This window comes from Sander vitreus, chromosome 19 (assembly GCF_031162955.1).
Source record: "Sander vitreus isolate 19-12246 chromosome 19, sanVit1, whole genome shotgun sequence".
NCBI classification, from domain to species: Eukaryota; Metazoa; Chordata; class Actinopteri; order Perciformes; family Percidae; genus Sander; species Sander vitreus.
Window position 1 is genome coordinate 5,819,278 of NC_135873.1, and position 25,919 is coordinate 5,845,196.

General features: G+C 40.2%; 1 protein-coding gene across 1 annotated transcript in view; it reads right to left on the reverse strand.

The window, feature by feature from the left end:
- The window catches only part of svep1 (sushi, von Willebrand factor type A, EGF and pentraxin domain containing 1), a 101,139-nt gene extending 88,000 nt beyond the window's left edge, over window positions 1-13,139 (reverse strand). Inside the window, exon 1 of the mRNA XM_078275954.1 lies at window positions 11,994-13,139. Coding sequence (XP_078132080.1) covers window positions 11,994-12,542 — 549 coding nt within the window. The 5' untranslated portion in view covers window positions 12,543-13,139. The remainder of the gene's footprint in view (window positions 1-11,993) is intronic.
- Between the last annotated feature and the right edge of the window lie 12,780 nt (window positions 13,140-25,919).

Consider the following 25,919-nt stretch of genomic DNA (forward strand, 5'->3'; position numbering starts at 1 on the left):
ATTCTTTCTCTGACTGGAGTCGCTGGTTTTGGCCGGAGCAAAGCCCAGTTATTTGACCGCAGCAGCTTTAGCACAAGGCCAAGTGGATAACTCTCCACAACATCCAAACCAGCAAATACTGTACATACCCTCAAGGCAGGAAAATGAGGCATGATGCAGCGGGAGAAGCGGTGACAAATTTGCAAACAGAAAGAAGTGAGACAGATGGACAGATCACCTGGTTCTGAGGAAAACAGAGAGTGAAATTGAGACAGTGTGATTCAAACAGCAGTCGAAAAGACTGACTACAAACTCAGCAGCTTTTGCAGAAGCCAAATACTTTTATCAGCAATAACTGCAATCATTTACAACCGTTCAGCAAAGTCTAGAATTACTAAACCAAAACTAATTTTACAGTAGACAAACAGCAATACTTTTCAAGCTGTCCAAATTTTCTAGAAACACAGACAACATACATATGGATGCACCCTTTCCAACAAATCCATTCAAAGCCACCAAAGGCTGCCAGCTCCTTCAGGATCTATCACACATGCATCAGTTTGTTCAACACTTACTCACGCACGACAATGAATGTACTGTATAGTATACAGTACTGTATGTGTGTGTGTTCTCCAAACTGCATTTTATCCACCACCCAAAGACTAAATTTGTAGAAATTAGTTGGTATTGTGTGAAACCTAATCAGACCTGCTTGTCTTGTGAATGGTTCCCCTTAACAGATCAACACCAGGACTTTCTGTGGCAATGTGATGGATGTGAAACCTGAACTTGGGTTTTCCTAAATTTGGGTTGTACTCATAGTGGTTCCTGAAGGGATAAATACTAATCATCTCCTAAAAAAATATCTGAAGAAGATTAGGAAGAATAAAGAAAGTAGTTGAAGGATATAGTCTGGTTTTACACTGCCAAGTCTATGGCTGCTACAGTGAATACAGATGGGAACAGGATGCTTGGAGAGTTGTTGGAGGAAACTAGTGACCCTGGATTGAAGGGTTTCGTTTCAAATGAGATATCCAGGGTTTGGAAAATCTATTAGAAAATGGTTAAGAACAACAAAAATGAAACAAAATGTGGGGCTATTTTACAGATTGGACAATGCTTGGTTTAAGCTCTTGGTTTAAAATGGTTTATTCAAAGATAAGATAATCTGCATTTCCAAGAACTTTTTAATTACTTCCATAATAGATGTGTGTGTAACTGGAAAGATACGAGACTGCAGCATTACTAGCTGCTGGGACTACTATAAAGAGATCTTTGTAAGCATCCAGACAGTTTGCACATATTTGGCCATGTTCAGCCTCTTTTGGGTTTTTTCTGCACTATAGTGAGCTGCCATTGCCGCTGAACTCAGCTGACCTCTCTGCGTGCATATCTCTGCCCTACCTGCTGACTGTCAACACTTCTCCACAGATATGCAACAGTCAGGGAATTCAAAGGGTCCTTACATGGTGACAGCTGCTGGAGAACAGAGGTATCAGTTGAAACACATCTGTTGACCATGTCTTCATTAATGCAATTATTCAAGATGCTCTGTACAAAACAGATTTAAATAATCTGATGAAAAACAGGTCTACTCAGGAAGCATTCATGCTTTGCACATTGATTAAAATTGGATCATGGTCAAGTCTGTCTCTTACTGCTTTTTATCTGAGGTCAGTTACACCAGGCCAGCTTTCCCGTTTCATTGTGTTAGTGTGAGATAATGGTGGATGAGGAGGCCTCAGGGTCTTTCTAGACATTCAGAGGTCGGAAAATAGGCCCCCGTTTCTGGAAAATATTCGGTATCCATTTCAGAGAGGAGGGCAGGGGTGAGCAGAGTGTGACGAGAGACAACAGGAGTGCACAGGCCACCGTTAAGCAATAAAGGCAAATATTGCCTCTACAATGCAGTTACGGAGCAACATTATCATTCATTTGGAGTTTCTGATTCTGGTGAATTGATGAATGTCACTCTATTTTAGCTCTGTTTATGTTCCCTACCAACTCCTGAGAGAAATATCTGGCTCTTTAGCTGCTAAATTCTCCACTATGTTCACCAGCTAGATGCTGACTGTGTCTGCCTGCCGTTTGGTGCTGGGCAGGTAGTGTATAGTGGCTTTTTAGAGCTTGTTTGCCTAACCTAAAAGGTATTTCATTTACGATCATAAAAGACAAAAAAAAAAGAAGCAAATCATCATATTTGGACAGCTTGAGAAATGATTTAATCAAAATGTTTTAGCGTGAGTAGTCAATCTGAAAAGAAATCACTTTGAAGCCCACTGTTTCTTCTCCTCCAAACAGAAGTATTAATTATGACAAAACGGAGAGAAAAAAACTGCTTTGTCGGAGCTCTTGTGGGGAAAATTATGCAAAGTGCCTCAGTGAAGCATATTTGAGGTTGATGGACAAAGTTATGAAAGAAGAGAATGGAGAATATTTCTGTCAGAATGATTCAGTATGAAGAGGCCCAGAACCCTGAGACTAAAGCATTTCTTCCTCCTAAACCCACAACAGACACACTAAAGCACGCCCACAGTCATGTTGAGTCTATGGTGTCGATCACCATGACAGTGTCTGAATAACTTTCCATCTACACCCTGAGCATACACGCCAGGTGAGCAGCCAGTAAAGTGTGTTGGGAGATGACTTGAAGCACTACTCCAAAATTAGATTATTTAAAAAAATGTTTAAAGACACTCTGATAACAATATGATTTCAGGACATGACAGTAAAGCACGTGCATTTTACATTGTTACTTTTTCTTGTGAAACAGTGGATTGTTTTATCCCTTCAGTCTTCTAAAAGTATTCAATCAAAACAACTGAAGGAAAAAAAAAAAAAAACGCTCGTAGGTTAATCAACACCATATTAAACTTACATACATGTATATGACAAGGTTAAAGTGCCCATATTATGAAAAAATCACTTTTTCTAGGATTTGGGGTGTTATTTTGTGTCTCTGGTGCTTCCACACGCATACAAACTTTGAAAAAAAAAACATCCATGCTGTTTTGAGTGAGATACGGGTTTCTGAATGTGTCCTGCCTTCAGTCTCCGGGTGAGCTCTTCAAAATCTGCACGGCTTTCTACGTCACTAGCGGAAACGAGGGGCCTAGGGGGCTAACCGTTAGCATGCTAGCGCTATGCTAGCTCGTTCTCAATGGCAAAACACTGCTACAACAATACAATACCAGGGTGGGACTCCCTCAAGAGGAAGTAGCACTTCAAAATTATTATATAATAATATTTATTATTATGTTCATGTGAACTAACTACAACAAAGTAAAACTTTACAAAAGAGACAGTACATCATCTAGGCTGTAGTTTGCACCTGCTTAAAGTTTCAGCTTTAAAAGTAAAACTGAGTGTTACTAATGCTGCTCCTCCCACCACTTACAGTGGGGAAAAAAAGCAATGTGCCTTATTTTAAAGGCTCACTTTACTCTCCAGATTAATCATGAAGTGCTATAAACAGTAATGGTAGTGAACCAGATCCTACTGCAGACTCAGAAATTTTAAATCTGCTAGTGTCTGTGGACTCTCCTGTCTGTCTTATCAGGGCTTTCCTGGCTGGTAGGTGAGGCAGCCTGTCTGCTCCATCCTTCTGTCTCATTTAACCCTCCTGGATACCCTCTGACACTAAGGAGGAGGAGGCGGTGGAGAGGGAAGAAGCAGACGGACTGAGGGGGAGGAAATGATTAAGGGTGAGATGGCAGGAAATGGCAGTTGCACAGACAGGAAACAGACTTTTCTTATCATCTTATCAAAGCTGAGTCCAGCCTTGGAAACTATATCAAAGAGATGCACCTTGCTTTCATTTGTTAAAGTGGGCACTTGTTTGCATCGGCTCTTTCACTTAAAATGTAGTCGTCTTCCCTTTTTCTTTAGCACAACAGTCATACACTTGCTCCTATTTTAGGGAGATTTGAAGGAGAAAAGTTTATTCTCTTGGTGAAAAAGTAGCTCTCCATGTTATCTCTCTACAGTGTTACTTCCTACCTTCTTAATTTAGTGCTGGTGTGAATTTACTGGCTTGTTTAAAATTCCCCCTGTGACTCAGCCAATAGAATAAAAAAGTGCTCCAGTGAGCAAACATATTTTCTAGAAATGAAAAGGCCCCTGAAAATCACCCGCCGTAGACAAAATTTTCCAGCATTTCCAGGTGATGGATGGTGTTCATTTCCCACCTTAATTTGCTGCACTCTACATCTCATCATTGCTTTTTTCAGAAATTCAGGGTTAGACTCTCAAACATTAACATCAAGTGTAAATGTGTGTGCACTTCAGATAGGCCAAGAATGTACAGGATCTCTACTGTACGTCTCCATAAGCCAAATATATGCAACTTACACAAGCCTCATTTAATCATATAGACAATGTTTTGAAACGCAATACCGCGTATTTTGTCTGTAATGCGTCAAAGCTGACGACGGCAACGTTCCCCTGCCTGACACTCTGCTGGGGAGGTCTGCGGCTCTGGAGGAGAGCATGATGGTAAGGAATGAAAATGGGAGTGACCCACTGGAATAAGACGGGGGCCTCACAAACCCAGCCCTCGATATTTGTTTCTCTTATTGTGGTCTGTCAAAGCTCAATAAAGAAAGGCATCATCTCAAGTAGAGCTGTATAAAGTGTTCTCTTTCTCTGAAACATCAACTTAGACTATCTGTACATTTTCCTTAACAAATGTGGGTTTTGAGTCAAGATTTCCAATTGGAAAAACATGGCGGCTGTCAAACTATCCAGCAAAATGTTTTTCTGAATAATACTGGGTGATAACTAGAGCTTGTAGTTGCATTTTGCTTAATGTCATTTTACATTTGTGACTATTTAAAGGTCCAATATTTAATAGATTTACTGTAATAAATCCCCAAATGACCCCAATGTGTCATCAGATATTAAAGGAACACGCCGACTTATTGGGACTTTAGCTTATTCACCATAACCCCCAGAGTAAGATAAGTCCATACATACCCTTCTCATCTCCGTGCGTGTTGTAACTCTGTCTTACGCCCCCAGCGCTAGCTAAGCCTAGCACAGATCCTTGAGGTTAATTGGTTCCAACTAGCCTACTGCCCCGATTAAGTGACAAACTAACGCCAACATGTTTCTGTTTACATGTTGTGATGTGTAAAGTCACAGGGTGTACAAATAGCAAGGTCACTATGCTTTTACTATCTAGTAATTATTGACTCTATTACTCCAACTCTGAGCGAACTCCAGGCAAACTCTCTGCTCCTCACCACATGGCTTCAGGGGCTGCAAAGCAAATCACTCCGCCCAAGTAGCAGAAGTAGCAGTGCTTCGCCTTTCTGAGAATATAGTTCCCAGTTTGTATACGGTTAGAAGATGGCTGTGTCTCATATGACCTTGTTATTTGTACACCCTGTGACTATACAAATCACAACATGTAAATAGGAACATGTTGGCGTTATTTTGTCACTTATTCGGAGCAGTCGGCTAGTTGGAACCGGTTTCCTCCAGGATCTGTGCTAGGCTTAGCTAGCGCTGGGGGTGTCAGACAGCGTTACAACACGCACGGAGATGAGAAGAGTATGTATCGACTTATCTTACTCTGGGGGATACGGTGAATAAGCTTAGAGCTAATGTTTGTCTCACATAGCCAAACATACTATGTCTGGCTATGTGAGACAAGCGTCTAGCAACATTGTTCTGGATGCTGTGGTCTCAGCCTGGCAACCTCCGTGAACTTCAAGTCTGGGGAGGAGGGGTTGGGGGAGACGACTCTCTCCGGTATTTTGAATTTGTACTGCAGTAACTATTTTCAAGTGCTCATATTATGCTCATTTTCAGGTTAATAATTGTACCAGAATAAGTTTATGTGGTTTAATTTTCAAAAAACACCATATTTTTGTTGTACTGCACATTGCTGCATCTCCTCTTTTCACCCTGTGTGTTGAGCTCTCTGTTTTAGCTACCGAGTGAGGCATCTCACTTCTGTTCCATCTTTGTTGGGAGTCGCTCATGCGCAGTAACTAGGTTAGCACTGCTAGCTAGTCAGTTGCAGAGTATGAGGGCGTGCCATGCTAGCAGCTAGGCGAGCATTATAACGTGTGTTACAAAGTGACGAACATTTGTCACGGAAGTAAAGGCTGGACTACAACAGAGCTGTTTGGAGCAGTTTGTGAACAGTGTTTTCTCTGGAAGATGGTAAGTCCCTTTGGGGTGGACTTTGGGGTTTTTCACTTACTTACTTACTTACTTACTTACGTTACTGTAAACCTATAACGTGCACAAAAAGATACATAACACAATAAAGGAAAGGGAAAAAGCCAAAAAGCATAATATGAGCACTTTAAACACTAGCTGTCAGTATTACATATTGCACCTTTAAATGAAAGTACTTGTTTACAAGGTACGCAAGTTGGCAAGACACTGTTTAAATTCAAAAACTAAACTAAACAGCTCCCCAAAGTTTTCAGATTGGGCTAGCTTCCAACTGTTTGACTTAATTAATTTTTGGTGGATGTTTGCAGAAGATCATGCAGAAAAAGGTTGCGAGATTTGGGTTGTATTTACAAGTCTAGAGCTGTGTTGAGGACACAAACACAATGTCTATAAATGCAAGCATACATTCTCATGCACGCACACCAGTTTACAGTCTATAACATGATCTATGTATAGACTTTAACCATGTAAAGACATGCAGCTGGTCCATAAACTGTGTGTGTGTGTGTGTGTGTGTGTGTGTGTGTGTGTGTGTGTGTGTGTGTGTGTGTGTGTGAATTTGTTGTTGTTGTTGTAAATAATGAGTGTGAACGTGTGTGTTTTCCTGGGGGAGTTTGGCACATGATGGGTCATTGGAGGAATCAGGAAAATAACCCACCTGCTCGTCCAGCTTATACAGATTTCAGTTTCAGAAACACACTGGCTGGCTGAGCAGAATGCTACTTTTATTAAGGGGCTGTAAACTAGTCTGTTTTGAACCAGACTCAGGCAGAGCCTAACCAACAGTCAGGTAAAACCATTACTGTGAATAACCACCAAAAAGAGCCACATTCTTTCTATCATTTCCTTGACCGAGGGCTTTTCCCCATTCTTTCTTCCACTTTTTTCCTCTCATTCTTCCATCTTTTCCCCACTCCTCTTCACACGCTGCCCATCTGTCTGTTTTATGCAACTATGGAGGCCGACTGACACAGCAAAGCTGCCAAGTCCAGTTTAGTGCTCGTGTTTCTTTGCCAAAGCCGGGCCTGCCTGCAGAGAGCAAAAGGGGGGGGGGGGGTTATCTGGCAACCCAGTGGCAAATCTTCAGGATGAAGACAAATGATGAGAAGAAAAACAAGTGGTGGCGGGGATTTTTCACCTGGCTATTACAGATACTATTTTTTCTCTCCCTGTATTTTTATAGCTGACACTCGTATCCAAAGCAAGCTATAATAAATGCAACAATGGAAAATGCCATAATTCCTGGATCAACAAGATTGCTAACAACCAATAGAATAAAATGAAAGGCTTTGAGCCATATTTCCTTGAAGATATTTGGTCATGTAAAAAGGCAAATGCATGGAAAATAAATTAAACGAGAGCTAAAAAGACCAGGGAAATGGATTGACTTTTGGAGGGTAATTACAGTAAGTAGAGAGGAAAGAATATGATTCAGTTTGGAGAAGATGATGTGAACTACTTCTGTCTCAGGTACAGTACAGTAGTTATTCTTTAGAGGCCTGAAAACATTTACTGAAAGTCATCAATCAGCTTCTTTGTAGGGCGGTTATGAAAGTGCTGGAAAACTACAACGTGGTGAGTGATGTCATCAGCAACTAGGTTAGCATGTCAGACACGAGGTTGAGAAGAGACAGATACTGAAATGAGGCATGTGAATCATTATGACAAAGTGCTGCACTCTTAATAAACTCATAGTGCATGACATTTACCCTCATCTAGATTTTTTCAAACACACAGACACAGATGATGTGCTGGATTATATCAGTAAAGTAAAGAGAGAGCGAGAAGGGCTGGGTATCGAACCTCTATACTTTCAGTGCTAAATTAGCCAGAATTGAAAAATGATCAAACCCTCAGTATGCTGTGTGTTTGACAAATTGCTTGACAGATCGTCTGCAGTAACAGTGTCTGAAACCCCCTTTCCAAGTGGAATCTAGGGGGCTGCATCCGACAGTTTTTGGTCCTTTCCAAAACCAACAATCCAACACTTTATACAGTGATAGGCCAGTTGTGCAGAGGTGCAAAAAGTATGCAGGATTTGAACTTCGTTTTCAAGCTCTTTTTTTTTCATTCCTCTATTACATTTCCAGTGTAAACCCGAGTGCCTTCGAGCAAAGACTGTCAGAAAGTCTCATTTCTAAAATGAATTGCATCTCATCACTTTCTATTACAGGAAGGCTTCTTGCCACACCTTAGCACCTTAACAGTTATACACACTTTTACCTTTAGATGTGGTCAGACGACACATTGTACAACAAATGTTGAAGAATATGACACCATAATAGAGAGCTAGAGAAGTGACGTATTTGACTATAACAAGCCTATATTTCCTCATTTTATACAGATATAAACACTGCTTACTCGTTTAGTATATTCTCAAGTGTCTGTTTATACATTTACTGTATATATTAGTTAACACCAAAATTTGCCTAAACTAAGTGAAAAAAAAAACAGAATTCACTTTGGAACCTACATACATTGATGCTTTAAACCTACTGTATGTATATGTATAAGGTGAAAAGAGAGACAGCAGACAGACAACAGAGAGACAGAGTGAGACAGAGATGAAGAGTGCTGGAGGAGAGCCCTGTCTCTACATGCACGGCTGGTGGAAAAATGTCTCTCTTAATGGATCCCAGCTTTCTACAGCACTTAGAACAGCCAAGACCAGCCAAGGGAATAAAATATGGCATTATTATTATTATACTGCAATTATCAATTATCCTCTCTCGCTCTTACTTTCACTGTGTCTCTTTCTTTCTGAGACAGCTGGACATGTTCACACACATCACATAGACTTACACACACACACACATCCTAATTTTACCTTGAAACCTCAGATGGATACACAGGAGCACAAACACATGGAGACATAATATATGTATTACATGTATAATAATACATGTAATACATGTATGGGCAAAAGCACAAAATCACTAATTACATGCACTGACACACACCGCAAAATTCCCAATTCAACACACTCACACACTGAGACAGTCGCCCTATAGTTCAGTCGGTACATGATGACAGGCGGATATGCGCTTAAGAAGACAACTTAAGAGCCTGCGCAGCAGGATGCCCTGCTTTTTTTTCTAAAGCCAGCTTTGGCTGATTTAGACTGCTATATCACTTGACAAATCACCCAAAACATTCTGAGTGTTGTATGAATAATGATAAAGGCACAAGAATTCCCCCCAGCCTTTCTTGGTATTGTTTTGGTCTTTAGCAGCTGGGATACAGCCAGCACTTATCAGCACTTAACCAACGAGGGTGAGCTGAAAACCTGTCCTAAGGGCTTAGCCAGAGGATACGGTCCAAGGCTATTAGCTTTAAACAGGGATGGATTGAAGGGTAAAACTCAGCTTACCTATATCTTTATCTGTGAAACTAGGCTACTGTGATTTTTAATTATCTGAAGTAGGCCTGCACGATATTGAAAAAAACTTACATTGCGATTTTTTTTTCCCTGCGATATATATTGCGATATGAAAAAAAAGACAAATTTTTACAAGAGGACATAAATAGCCCTATTTAGAAATACTAAATCATTCTCAACTACTGGGGTGATTTTGTAGGGGAGTGCATCTACAAAGAAAATAAAAATGAAAAAGAAAATTTTCTTATGTGAACCAGTCTTTGTTGAACTTTAATGCTTTACAAAAACCAAAGCAAGTAAGCGCTGTGATTACTCTTCTGAAGTGATTTTGGAGAGGGAAATTAGGAAGAAATACACTGGTTGACTGACATGATACCATTGTATTCATATAATATCAATCCAGGCTAAAGTGAATGATATTAATAATGCATGCATGTTGCTTCCTCTAAATGTCAGGTTGTGGTCGACTAGCGGGGCCTGTTTTGGTTGTTTGATAAATTGATCATGATTGTTGGTTTGCTGTGCATGCAGAGCCTGCATGTCACACTCTTCAACAAACTGTGTATCCAAGAGCACTTAAATCAGTGTAAATTACGTTATATCAGACACAGACTGCTGTTGTAGATTAGTGTTACGTTTCCAGCGTCGCAGCTCCGAACCATAACGTTAGTTGGGACAGACGCCTTGTTTCTTTAGGCTAACTATGTTAGCTTTAGCCTGGCTAGTAGCAGCTTTCTGCGGTGAAAAATGGCCGGGATATGTCGTGATTACGTGATTTAGTTTGTCAGCGAACATAAAACACTGATTACTGTATCTTCACTACCCATGGAAAAGCATGTGCATCACTGTGTCAGCTGCCGCTTACGGTACTTTTCTACACACGGGAGAGCCTGACTTCCCATAACAACCCCCCCCCCGTCGGACTAACGTTACGTCACATGACCACCTTTCTTAAAGGGGAAGGGTCGGCCGGTAACAATCATGGAAAAGGAGAACGGTGAAGGTTTACTTTTTTATCAAGCAGCAAAGAAGTTGTAGCGTCAACATCGCAACGTCCTGCGATGTGACTATCGCGCATGCGCACATTGCGATGTAGAAGATGAAACAAAATATCGTGCAGCCCTAATCTGAAGTGCATTCATGGAAAGTTAGTGCTGTAGCATCAAAGTGATACCCAAGCCATTTTCTGAATATTGCTGTTAAAACTGATGGTTATATGCCTTATGATGATCACTGACTACTAGTCTTTGTCACACTGCAACAAACTTTTTATTCAAAACCACATTACTGCACAGAACCAAGCTTAACTATTTGGATACTCACCAGCTGTTCCATTACAAGATTTTACTAGTGTCAAAGAGGTTTTCTGACTTCAGTGCACCCAGTCATAACATCTATTTTGTATTTTTGTCACCAAGCCATAATGTTAGCCATTTGTCCTTCCAACAACTATCAGCAGAATGCAAAATACCCTATAAAGTAGCTTAATAACCGGCTGCAGTATTTCTAAGCACGTTTGCAGGCCACAAAAACACCTGAATCTTGTACTGTGTGATCCTGCAGTTCAACGGATCTGAGGCATGAGCCAAGGTGTGTGTGTTTACACAGGACCAGCGCCTATACCACCAACACAGCTTTTACAGCTGGGCTGTTTGGACTTGACGGATGAACTTTGCCATATGTCCTCGGTGCGTGTTTGAGTGTGTGCGAGCACTGCTGGGTGTCAGGCAGCTCAAATCAACAAACCATAAACATTTTGACCACTTGTAATCCAGCATAACCCCCAAATCCCAATGTTTCTTTTTAAGAGGCAAAACTTTCAGGAATAATAAAAAAATTTAAAACTTTATCAGTAACATTAAAGCAATTCACAGTCACCCAGAAAGCTTTGTCTAAGCCACACATCTTGTGTGTCTTGCTATTTGTCACTTTTCCAAAACCTTTTTTTTCCAAACCTATTGCTCAGTGTTTTTGCATGCAGTTAATTTTTGTGTATGCATGAGTTGCAATGTGCGTGCATCTGCCTGTGTCTCTGCGGATGAGTGTGCTTACTCTTAAATGGTATTTTTATCACTGGAAACTCCTGAACAATTAGCAGGCGAGTGGCTTCCCCACTATCTGCTGGTGTGTAATTTAGAATGAGCAGCAACAGAAATGCCACGCAGGACCTCATTAACAACAACCTTACTAAGCCACAATCACTTACTGCACACACAGCTAGCTGCAGACTAACTGACTGACTGACTGACACACACACACACACACACACACACACACACACACACACACACAGCAAAGGTTTATGAAAAGCAAGCTCAGGTTCATTATTAGGATGCAAAGGGAGCAAAATAAATCAACTTATGCACAAACATGCAGGCACATTCAGACACAGACTGACACACATGCCTCACTGACAATGTTTATTTTATCTTTAGGTCTGACTCACCGCTGCCCTCTGGAAGGCTCCTTTCGTGTAGGTGCCCCCTCCTCTGTAGTTGATAGCTGGGATCTCCTGGTTGAACAGGGAACACTTGTGCTGGTGGGACTTTGGCGCGGAGATGTGGTCCACCCTCGTCACTACATGGGTCTTGGATGAGAAGGTGACCAATGCCACCCGCGTGTCCTCTGGCGCAACAGGAAAGTCAGACAACATCTTGCGTACGAACCTCAGCTCGCTCAGGAAGTTATTGGCCCCCACACTGGACGACTCATCCACCAGGAAGACCAGGTCCAAGCAGGAGCTTTTCTCTCGTAGCTCACGGACATTCCGCTTAAACGCCTGGCCGAGGCGCTCCACTTTGCTCTCTGCACTCTCTGACAGGTTGCCGGCTGACGAGGAGGTGGTTAGGGGTGGCATCTGCCTGGACCGGCGGGACTGCAGCTGGGGTTGGGATTGTTGGGCTGCCGGCCAGGCTGTGGTCCATCCATCCAGGATGCACAAGACCAAAAGGCAAGAAGTCCATGATGGTGTTAAAGAGTACCTTTGAGAAAACATATTGACAGTCAAAACTTGCACTAAAGAAAGGACTTTGTAGAAGAAAAAGACAACGTGGATCCTCTATCCAAGAGGTGAAGAGAGTGAATTTAAATGCTTCCTATGCCTGTGTCAGCATCCAGGAACATAGCAGACAGCAACAGTTCATTGCAGGTTTCCTCAAAAGCATTGCTGAATGAAGATGAGGAGTCTTCTCTTTTCATTCAAAATGTGCCTCTGTCCATCTGCTCTTCTCTCTCCAGTGGAAGAAAACTCCAGTTCTGTCTGGAAAAATGTTTTAGCTTGCTCACAAGCTATCTGTCTGCCTGTCTACAAAAATAAATTGGTATATCTGGCTTTTTCCTTGTTTTTGTTTTTTTACATGTGTAAATGTATAGTTTGAAGGGTGTTAAGAGTCTGTATATCTATATGTCCTTTCTCTCTCCTTCCTGTCTCTTCGGTCTGCAAGTCAATCTTTTAGTCTGTGCATCAGACCAAAAAAAACCCAAGCCTCTTCAATCCTCTTCAGTCCCAGTGTGCTGCCCCTCAGGCTCCTGTTTTCCTATGTGACGCTCCTGCCTGCACCGTCAGCCAAGCTCTGAATGCTTGTTCCCCTCTTCTCCCCAAACCATTTAAAAAAAACACACGGAGGAGGAGGACGGAGGAAAAAAGTTGAGAGACAGAGAGGCTGAGGGGAAAAAAGGGGGCAGTCTAGTCGTGGCCGTGAAGTCATTTTTTTCCCCTTCATCTCTCCTCCTCCTTTTCTCCCACCTCCCCCTATCTTTTTCTCACCCTCCCCCTACTCCCCCCTTCTCTGTATCTGTCTCTCTCGTCCTGACAGTGGAGTGAGGTTTGATGTCAGTGCAGCTTGCCTGTCAACATTCCCAAAAAAAAACATCAGCAACAACCACCGTGCACTTCAGGTAACATCACAATGAGATTAAACAAAGTGAGAATGAAAGGTGGGATGAAGGGAAGAGAGGGCAAAAAGATAAATTAGATTAAAAAGTCAGACAAGATTTAAGAAGCAACATCAGACAGATGCAGAGTTCGGAGGAAAGTCTGAAATCTCGATCTGTGCTTTCAGAGTTAGGAAGTAGTTAAGTCAGCTCTGGATACGTGCTTTGTCAAATCATCACTCTTTCAGCGGCTATCATTTTCTCTTTATGTATATTGTTTAAGAAATAACAAAGAGGAGGAAATAACTGCCCTTCTCACTCTTTAGATGTGTCCATTTCTTCCTGCACCACAGGGATTCACACACACTCTTTCACTGCACTGCTTTTCTACATCTCTTTGGTCTCATATAGCCTCTCCCTCTTTCTCCTTCTCGCTCTGTTGTCGTGTTTTCCTTCAGTGATTTTATCTGTAACCAAAACAAAGGCAGCCGGTGTTACAGAGGCACACTGTGCCTATTAAACCAAAGACCTGAGATTTACAGCAAAGAGCTGGCTTTAAAATTAGCTGCAGAGGCTCATGAAGAAGAAAGAGTCAAAATATAGAGAGAGAAAGAAACAGGACAAGGAATAGAAAATAAAGAAGTGAGGGAGATCAAGACAGGGACCAAAGTAGAAAATGAGATACACTACATGGCCAAAAGTATATGGACATATAAACGTTACAACTAGCCTATACATGATAGGGTGGTAGAATATCTCATTCCAAAACCATGCGCATTTTTCTGCTGCTATAACAGCCTCCATCCTTTAGGTAAGTCTTTCCGGTGGCCAAATTTATCTCAAAGGTTTTGGATGAGGCTGAGGTTAGGGCACTCTGCAGGCCAGTCATGTTCTTCCACACTAAATTTAGAATAACATTTCTTTATGGACCTCACTTTGGCATGGGGGCAATGTAATGTTGACACAGGAGAGTTGCCACCAAGTTTCAAGCATACTTTTGTCTCAATCATCACTGTATTCTGCAGCATAAACATTTCCCTTGATTGGAACTAATGGTTATTTTCTCAATTAATTGTTTGGTCTATGAAATATCAGAAAGTCAAAGAGCCCAAGGGGATGTCTTCAAATGTCTTGTTTTGTCCAAGAAACCCAAATCCAAAACCCAAAGAAATTCTATGACAATAATATAAAAGAGGGAAATAGAGCAAATCCTCACAAATGAGTAGCTGGAACCAGAGTATTTGGCATTTTTGCTTGAAAAACTACTCAATAGTTGATTTTCTGATGCTCGACTAATTGTTTCAGCTCTAACCAGATCATAAGAGGAAAAACAGCCTCAGATCCAAACTAGTACTATCCAAACAAAGGTATGTGGTCAGGGGTTTCTAAATACTTTTGGACATATAGAGTTTAGAAAGAGATAAACAAACAAATACAGAAGAGAAAGTGAAAAAATAAGGACGTAAAGAGCAAAGAGAGGTCACAGGAACAATAACGAAATGGGAATTTGACAGAGGGGGTGTGTGTGTGTGTGTGTGTGTGTGTGTGTGTCCACCAGAGCAGTCCAGTGCAGTCAGTGTTAAACTATTAGCCACAGCTCAGGCACACAGAGTGTTACACAGAGTATTAACCTGTATAAGCCAGGCTTTCTCTGTCTCTCTCATTTAACGGCACTGGAAACTTCTGCACCAAAGAGGTGGGAAGAGAAAGTACTGGCCAGATAAACTGACTGAGACACAAACATAGAAATATAGAGACTAAAACACACACACACACACACACACACACACACACACACACACACACACACACACACAGATGCAGATAGAGACACAAAAACACCCACTCTTGCTCTCACACATGCTAAAAGGGGGATGAGCACAGCTGTGACTTCCTGCTTTTTGGCACTTGAGACCCCTCACCAGACTTTCGTGGGGGTCCCAAGGGAGATAGGGGGGTGGTGGATGGAGAGGACTAGGCTTGTGAGTGTGTGTTGATGGGGGTTGTGTGTTGGTCCCACTGAATATTCAAGCAAAATCTGCAAGGGAGCGTGCCTATATGTAATCTGCACATTTTGAGTAAAGGTTTAATTGCTTTTATGACATTTTTACAGATAAAAAAAAATATATAATTTCCATGACAAAAAAGTCAAACAAAAGACTCTAAAGGCTTTCTTATCTTTCCTTCAATTCTTCAGTCATAAAACAGAAACTCTTTCTTCTTCAGGTATAAAATGTGCAGCTAGGTATCACATGATGTGCAGCCACCCATTTAGCAGAGTCTAAACCATTTAAAATCAAAATAAAGCAGTGGAAATTGTCATTGAACAAAATACAAAAAAGACCAAACAAATAAGCAGACATTCAGTCTGCTGCAGATCAAATTTAATGTCTGCCTTTCTTAAATTACAGACAATTGAAGGCCTTTTTAGACATTGACTTTCAAAAACAAAAAGTAAGACAATTTTAAGGATCTTTAATGTGAACACAATCTTTGATTGGTTCACATCAAAGATCACACACACACACACAGGCCACTGGCAAAGTGGCTAAAAAGCTTGATCCACTTCATAGTCAGAATTAAAATATGTCGCACAAGAATAGGTCACAGACACTGAACCTCAGCTGTTAAGACACTTACTTCTGCTTTCTTCCACACTGTGCCTCTTTCTTTTCTTTTTCCTCTGTAAAAGCAAAAAGACTCAGAGGTCAAGGATTGTATGATGGCAATGGATGTCAAATGAGAACCTCTTTATACCCTCTCACACATGTTCTCTTGCTTGTCTGTAATCCCCTGACAGCAGGCTTAAGCATCAGATACACGAGTTGACAACACATCTTTCATATTTCTTGGCATTTCTGTCCTAAAGGATAAAGCACGTATCTCAGCAGGACAACCTTTCCGAAACATTCCTTCACAGCTCAGTTTTACTCAAAATCAGGTTAAATATTTTTCCTGTGTGAGCTGAGAGAAAAAAACTACTTTGAACTGGATACGCACATGACTATTGTACAGCCAGTGGGATTTAGTAAATGTGGACTTTGATATGAGTATTATGTTGAGTTCATTGTTTTTTACGTAGGCCTACTCCAACAAATTTCCCTTTCCTTTTATTACTTCTGATTTGTGCTGAAACAATAAGTAAATTCATCCATACTGTAAGTACTGTACTTGGGTTTTTGGCTGCAGGGAAGACAAAACAAGCCATTTGATGATGTTACCTAGGCTTTCAGGGACACAGTGATGGACATTTTTCACGATTTTATGGGGTTTAATGAACTAAATCATGAATAGAAAAATAAACCGACAGATTAATCAATAAAGATATTCAATTATTTTAATTTCCAGATTTTTGTATTGATTGATGAGAAGAACTACAACGGTGACCTTCATTTCCCATGAACCCCTGCAAGAAAACGCACAGGTGAGCTCTATTAGAAGTCCTTCTAAGCTTTCCCCTTTTGTCAAACTTTAAGATATTGAAACACTCCTTTAGTCCTAAATTTGTGTTCATAGTAGGTATGCTTTACATGTAGTTCTTAATGTCCTTGCTTTGGAAACAGCCCCAAAAAAACCCTGCCAATTTCGTCAGTTGCTAGCTTAACATTAACATTAACTGGAATTGCCTTTGCAGGGTAACTTAGACTGAAAGGGTAATACTTTCAATTGTATTCAAGGCTAATGTCATCATTTAGAAATGTTAAAGAGCGTTTAAAACAACCAAAAGGAGCCACCACAGACCAGGAACAACAAAGCTTTCACTCTTTAACGAGACCGCTCACCGCATTTAGCTAGCTTAACAGTTTCAATTAGCTATTATTAATTAGCTTAGCAGCGTCAGCCAGGCTAACATTAATGTAAACGCTACAATGCCTGTTTAACTGGTAACTGAAATGAGCTACGAATGAGAAACCTTGCCCTTTTGGTAATTTAATCCACGTCTATTAATAGTATAAAAACAAAATAAAAAGCTCACTTACCAATAACTCTTGCAAGAGCCTCTTTTTCCAGTCAGCTCATACGTTGATACAGAGTTATGTTACATTGCCCACTGCAGGCGGCTGCATGTCAATACAACACAAATGTGTAGAGGATGCTATGACACGCTGTGGCCGCTAGATGGCGCACTAATATAAATGTGTGAGGATGGACATAAAGAGGATGGATCTATCTAACTATGAAAGAGTAAATCAATCCTTTACTTGTGTAATTAAACAAACAAATCTGAATATCATGCATCAGTTTTGACAATTCTTATAAATATGTCTGAAGTCTTCCAACATTATTGAAGTATGGAATACTGAGTGCCCCTAAAAGTATGAACAGAAGTGCACTTAGGTCCAATAAAGTACCCATTATGCCTGACAGTATCACATCTGCTAAACACCAGACATCACGTTTTGCTCTGGTTGGTAGTTTTATTAATCAACTCAGCAGTTTGTCAAAGCACTATTTTGCAAGAGTTAGGGCTCTGCATGCCTGTGGTTGTGCACTACATTCCTGCAATATCACTGTTTCCTGCAGAGTTGGGTATCTATATTAGATAAAGTATGGAAACTCATTAATGACAAAAAAATATGCGGAATGTGATAATCAATCTAAGGGTCCTTGTGTCCGACACCCAACCTCTCACTTTATTTATGTGCTTCCTCTTTTATGATATTTTTCTGTTTCATTGCTCAATTGCCCTGTGGGGACAAATGACAGTGAAATGAAAGTGAACACTAATTGATTGATAATAGACACAATATGTCCTTAACGGGAGGTTAAGCATTTGAAGCATATTAGTCACATATTTTATTCTCAAGTGCTCTGAACCTTCAAGAACAGCTGAAGAAATTTGTGAGACCAGTTTTTCATCAGGTGTTACACTTATCAATCTGTTCCTGCAGATTGATAACAGCTTGAGTTTATTTTGCGCTCATGCTCGCTTCATAGTTTTTGTCATTAATAAATCTCCACAGACAGATGTTAATGGTCAAGCCAGGCACACAGACAGACTGCAGCATGTCGGGTGTGTGTGCTACTACACAGTCATACCGAATATCAATACATCTGCAGGATCAGAATACAGCGTGCATCCAGTTTGTCAGTGAAGTGTATGAATTTATATGTGTGTGTGTTTGTGGGTTAGATATAAAGCTGTGTCAGATGGCAGTGGTAAAATGAATGGCTTTATGTTTAGCTGAAACTATTCATAGTCTGGGCTGCACTCACACGCAGCATAAATATTTTACAAGTCCAACCAGCCTGCAAGAAAGTGATGTCCTTGAGGTCAGAAAATCGACCATACACACTCACAGATTTATCGTCCTTTACTGAATAACTTCACACATCACAATCTATAGCTGTACCATCACTCATAATCTGTCTGGTTTTGGTAGCCACCAAGGTTACGATCAATCAATACACAAAGTCTTTCAATTTCAGATTTTATAAATAGTGACCAATACAATAAATCATTTCTGCCTCATGTCATATTTTGTCACCACAAATTGTGCTGCATCCACAAAGATCCAATCAGTGACCGTCGTTCTTTAAGACATGTAAATGTGAAGATATTAGCATTCACAACAGGCACTCAGGCATGTTTGCATGCAAACATGTTCATTAACCTTCATTTTCATTGGCGCTCTGACTCACATTCACAAAGCCACACATCTGTGAGTCCTGCAGGCCACTGAAGAGAATATGAGTTATGTGTCTTGCCTAATGGCACTTAAAGTAATAATCTCAGAGATTTTTATTTAAGGGTCCCAGATTCCCTCATTTTCACGTTCGTACTTGTATTTTGGGTTTCTGCTAGAACATGTTTACATGCTTTAATATTCAAAAAACATACCACAACAACCTCATGCTGTCTGTCTGAATATACCTGTATTCACTCTCTGTCTTAAACGCTCAGTCTCAGTGGCTGTCTTTTTTTTTGGGGCTTTTCCGCCTTTAATTTTTTACAAGACAGCTAGGTGAGACAGGGGAGAGAGAGGGAGAAGACATGCAGGAAATCGTCACAGGTCAGATTCAAACCCTGGACCTCTGCATCGAGGCATAAACCTCTCAGTACATGTGCGCCTGCTCTACCCACTGAGTCAACCCGGCCACTCAGCGGCTGTCTTTTTAAGCCCCCCCTCCCGAAAAGCCCAGTCTGCTCTGATTGGCTTGCGAGAAAAATATGGCGCAGCTTTGCAAAGGTAGTTCTCAAGCTGTGGGTGGAGATACTCAGATGGGGGGCGTTATATTCTTATGAGCCTGTATGTGACATAGGAAGAGGAGCCAAATCTGAATGGCTTGTTGAATCCCATGTTTTCTTATCTAGACAGCCCACAAAAAAACTGACTGGGTTGTCTTATTTCACAGTTTGTGGGTTGGTAGGCACTTCAGATACATACATGTACTGTATGTGCACAAGTACTGAAAGGTTGAGTGAGGTTTTCATGATGAAGTCCCCTTTAAATAAATGTCTGTTAAGTCACTATTTATCGTGGAATGAGGTAACACAGTGGTGAGTGAAGCTATGGGCCGCTGATGAAAGCGGTACTCTTGCTTGTATTTGCAGTATTATAAACTGGGTTTCTGTGGCAATATTCCCGGGAAAAATCACACGCAGCGATAGAGCGTGTAGGCAGACTCACGCAATAGACTCGCTTCTGCTAGCATGAAAACAAGTGAAAGTGAGATCCAAAAACACAGCTTGTAACTTTAGGCAGCTACGTCCTTAGCTGCTGGGTGATTATGTATTCATACAAAGACAAGATAAATGCACACATGTACACAAAAACACACACACCACGAGGGCTGAGTATGTTAGAGACCGATGGGAAGCGCCATCGTGGGAAAGGTCCACAAAAAAGAAAGGTGTCAGATTCTACACCTTCACAAGAGCGATAGATCATATAGTGTACACACACACTCGCACACGATCAACTAACACAAAAGCAAATAAATTCAGGCAGTCATCATACCAACAGTCCCTCTCAACCTCAGCCTATACTATGAAATGTGCCTTTTAACTGCATCACACCATCTTCCACAGCTAGTCTATAACATGTCCTTTAAAAAGAGAGCTCACTGCTGTCACATATGCTCTGGTGAAGGCTTTACTCCCAAGCCATGTCAGCAGATTTGTCAGTCCATTTGTTGAAAAATTCACCAAAATGATCCAAACTGTTTTACTTTAATATGTACCATGTAAGCAACAACCAAACACATTTGTGACTAATTCAATTTCCTCAAAATAATGGCCACACAGACAGCATTTGTGGCACCCTGAGAGTCTGGGGCAGCAGGGCAGCCGCCCGCTCTGCATCTGGAATGATCAAACATCTGCACAAAAGGCATTTCACAATACATTTCTAAATACACAAATAGGTTTCAGATACACAAAAAAGCTTTAAACTGTTAAATCAGTTCTAGCTTTCTCTCTCTGTTTCTATCTTAATTATTTCTTATTTATCTATGAGAGGAAGCAGGAAAAGGAGAAAGAAAGGAGACAGAAGACAAAGAAGAGGAATAAACAATAAGAGGGGAGAGAGATCCTGAGCTAGATGGAGGAGGAGAGAGAGAGTAAGATGAGGAGGTCATTATTTGAAGCAGTGTGAACTGGATTCAGCCAGACTTCCATAAAAACAGCCCCGTCCAAGAAGTGCTGACAGTCGGGGAGGGGCTCAACCGAGGGGGGTAGAGGGGAATGAATAAGGGAATTGCACAAACACATTTGTGAAAAAGAGGATACTCTGCACTGCCTTGTGAATAACACCCCGATCTTGTTTTTATCTGTACGAGTTGTCTCACTCCTCCTCGCCCTGAAAGAGTTGTGGTTTATAGAGTTGTTTTCGGAGGATCTTAAAAAACACAAACACACTCAGCCGCTGGATCAGCTGATCAGAATTATTGTACATGCCAAATCCCTTGTTATTCTTCAGGGATGTCTGCTGGTAGTTTTAGATAGGGAATGAGGAATAAGATACACAGAATTTAGGGAAATCTAGGCAAAGAAATTATCTTGAAATCAGTGTTTCTTTTTGTCTATATCTTCTGTTTACGTACTAACTAAACTGAATGTGTACATAGTTATTTCTAAGCATAATCTGTTGGAAGAATTGTTTACATTACATTTGGATAAAGTAGCAATCGTATGTCCTTTGTCCCAGTCTGACCTTGCAGTGATAGGAATGATGATTTTGAAAGTAAACAGTATTAAGGATCTGGGTAAACAAAGAGCCGGATGAGAAACATGAAGTGTGTCAGCTGTTAGCAGTTTGGAGACGTAACTCTGTGAGCGATGTGACGAGAGGCAGACAAGTTCAGACCGGCTTGAGTTTTGAGACACACGAGGAGAGCTGAAATCAAAACATGTGTGATGACATATGTTCCAACATCTATTCTTTTACAAAAGGTTTTATTCATAGCAACTGACTGACCAAAAGAAGTTTGTCAGGATACGTATGAGTACATGAGAAGTGCATTTCCCAGCAAGTAAACAAATAATAACAATGGCATAATAAATAGTAGCAGATAAAACCACGTTACACGTTGTCAATGCAAAAATATTGATTGATGGCAGCTAAAAGCAAGTTTAGAGAGTCTGTTCATTGATAGCCTAGAAACTAGAAGAGCACTTGGAGAGCGCAGACCTCCGCCAAGGCCATGCCCTATCTCATAACATAGAAACCGACCTACTGCCCTTTGCTGCGTGTCATTCCCCATCTCTCTCTCTCCCCCTTTCATGTCTATTCACTTTCAAAAAAAAAAAGAAAGTGAACAATTATTTGTGTATATGCCCTGTGATTCGGATCCGCTCCTGGGTTCTTCCTTGGTCCATGCTACTATCCTGATGCGCCAGATGGTTTGTTAACACATCTGAGAAGCCGTCATTGGAAACTGTTTGGGAAAGGGCAGGCAAAAAACCTGGCAGCCATCACACACATCTATACCACACCAATGCTCCTTACCGGACCCTGATTGGTGCGGTAAGCTGGTAGTTCAGACACAAATTCATTACTTTAAAGCCTGACAAGATTGATTTTTATGTGATGCGTGATCCCATGATTCTAGTCTAAAACATTGTTAAAAAAAAAAATTCAATCTTCAATGACGAAAAAAGCTTCATTTCAAAATAAGATAACTGTTTGCATGATTTGAAAATGTATCGATAGATAGATAGATAGATAGATAGATAGATAGATAGATAGATAGATAGATAGATAGACAGATAATTTATTGATACCCAAGGGGAAATTCAAGGTCCCAGTAGCTTAAAGACATCACACACAACATACATATACATCATAAACAGGATGATAAAATAACAAATAACAAAAAAATAAATAAAAAAAATTAATCCACATGAATAATTTGGACAATAAAAGAAAAGATACTAAATAAAAAATCCACATGAATGTACTAAGGGATGTATAAGCATGAGACGCTTGCAGTGACAGCACAGGTAAGGTGCTCTATGAGAGTGTGTGTCATGGTGGTAGTGCAAATAAGTCCAATAGTGCAAGTCTAGAGACCAGCATTAAATATGGACAATATAAGAGAATAATGTAGACATAGTAATATAAATACTATATAGCAGTGCAAGGATAAAGAAGACAGCATTAAATATGGTCATTATAAGGGAATAAAGTAGACAGTAGGATAGACACAAATCAACAGTCAATATTAGAGGTTTGAAGTAGTAGGGTTATTATATTTTATACATGTAAAACACAACAATAGCAGCTATTACAAATCACCCGCCACTTCTTCTCCACATCTCATGGACACTGAATAATAAAATCATTTTTATTTCCTGTTCATACGTTATAGATTTTCTCTTCACCCTAAAATCAGCTACCCCTATTTTGGGGCCGTGGTCTCAGCATGTGTTTTCGAACACATATGTTTCTGGAGACATAGTAAACAAGAGGCTCAAGTTACCATCTCTACTCCCATGCTCACATGCCCATTCCCTTCACCACTTTTCTCCTCCTTTTCCTCTTCCAGCCCTTCAACCCTGTTTTTTAGTATAGGGCTTCTTTCTCTCTTTACCCCTCGGTATTTTCTGCAACTCTCACTTTAAATTCAAGAATTCCTTCAAATTTCTTCAAGAAATGAACTCCCCCTGACCTTTTTCTGTCTCTGCACACTCCCTCTCTCACGTCGCCCTCTCTCTCTCTCTCTCTCTCTCTCTCTCTCTCTCTCTCTCTCTCTCTCTCTCTCTCTCTGTCTTTCCCCCTCTGCCCTCTTTTGTGCAACTAGCTGTCACAATAATTACATTTTAGTTGACAATTAATACAAATAATTGTGTTAACAATTTTGTCTTTTACCTGTTAATTTTATGCCACACAGTGGTGGTGCTGTTGTGTTTGGCTTTGTAACTAGACCTAAATCTACGTTGTTAATTTTAGTCACTGCACATCGAAATGAGCATGTGTTTCTGAATGAGCATGTGCTTCCTCAGCACAGAAAGACAATTTCTTGGAAAACACATCGGTGTCATCGCCCTGCTCCTTATTTAGTGTTAACACGCAAAGCAAAGTGTTGCTGATCTAAAAACATGCTGAACATAACTTTGTCACACAACAAACATGTGTCTACAGTGTATACACTGACTTATATCTATCTTATTGTGAACTAATCAACCAGTACTTGAAGCTACATTATTTAAGTATTAAGTAGCATGTTGAGGAATGCCACATTACATATTATTCCCTGTTCTATACTCATATATTTCATATATGAGGATAGGTGGATTAGTTTTTGGGTCTGTGCCACCTAATACAGAGTTGTTTGTTATTAAAATATGCTACACTATGTTCCCTGAGATAAATAGGAACAGTGTTTTGGTTATGATACAATGGTGACTCCTCTTTCTCCTCATCCTTTTTGCTGGTTTTAACTTGTGTTTTTCAGCTGAAGCCAACACTCAGGACTTAGTGCTTTGTTCTCCTTCACTCGGACACAATCAAATTACAGGCAGGATCGATTTCACAGAGTATTTGTTGTGTGCAAATCTGCAACCTGTTTATCGAGAACCTGATTAGGCTGATACAGGTGGAGAATTGAATTTACTGTAACCAGAGGAAACGGTATACAAACAACAATGTGCAGAGACTCAGTTTGATGAAATAAAGGACGCAAAACATGCTTTAAGAGAAGACAACAACTCTGACCCTTTCATCAAACTTTCATAATGGATAAGCAACACCTCCCTGATTAAACATGTGACATAAACAAGTGATTAACAGCTGTTTGCATTGCATTATGATCTGATTTCCCAAATCAACCACTTCATTAGTTACCTCTCATATCCTTTGCCTTAGTCTTTGTCCTAATTCAGATGGTTTCTGTTTAACAGAACACAATTTGCATCACTACATTAAAAGAAAAAAACGTTTCACATTAGGGACTGTACAAAAATTATTAGGGGGGTCAGAGAAAAGAAGAAGAAGAAGAAAAAAGAAATAAATAGATATAACAGTTGTATCTCTGGATCAGGACAATCTAAACACACACACTTCATCATCTGTTCATTCAAACAAAAACATTTAAAGCTTAATCTTGTAAATCAGGGGAGAGTCCAAAGAAAACTAAATCTCCAAATTAGATGACAAAATACATTTTCTGATCTGACGCCCCTATTTGTAGGCTTTTATATTTACATTATTGCTTTTATTGTTTTTTTTTTGTAAATGAAATATTAGAATCAGCTCTCCTCCCTCCCACAATACCTTTCATACAGTCCCTTAAGAGAAAGCAAAACAGGATAAAAAGCAGTGGTGACCTGTAGAAAGAATATACTAAAAAACATGAACAAAAACACAATTTTGAACATTAAACATCATATCATAGCTTGAGTAATTGAACGCACTCATAATACTGTCGATTATGACATATAAACATAATTAACATAAATACTGTATGCTACGGTAAAAGGGAACACAAATGTACTGACATGTTGAAAAAGAAGTGTACTATTTAAGAGTGTTCAGTAAGCAGAGAGCAGAAGAGCTCAGCTCAGTGCATTAGTGAGATGACTCTGGCCCACTTCTAGGTTCTGTAATCTCAGTTTATCAGGAGGGATATCAGTATAATTCTTCTCCCAGGTCCTTTCTGAAGGAATGTGTTGGTGGGTCATTTTTGGTTTTAACTAGCAGTAATCTATCCTCTTTCATCTCTCTTTTAATTGGCTTCTGGTGCATCTGACCAGAGGGAGACCCAGACAGCTCAGGGCCATGAAAACTGTTTTTCACTTAATCTCAGACTTCACATGATCATATGCTGAAATGACTTAAAAAATCGGAATCAGTAGGTTTTACGTATCAGTAGGTTTTACGTACAGGGAATTTGCTTTGGTGTTTTGGTGCATAACATTAACATGGTAAGAGAAAATGAAATCAACAATAAAAGCAAGTAATGCAAAAATCAAGAGACATAAATATAGAATAGAACAATGGGTAAGTATAACAGCCTTAGCTATCTGAAGATCATAAATTTCAAGGACTGTAGAAAA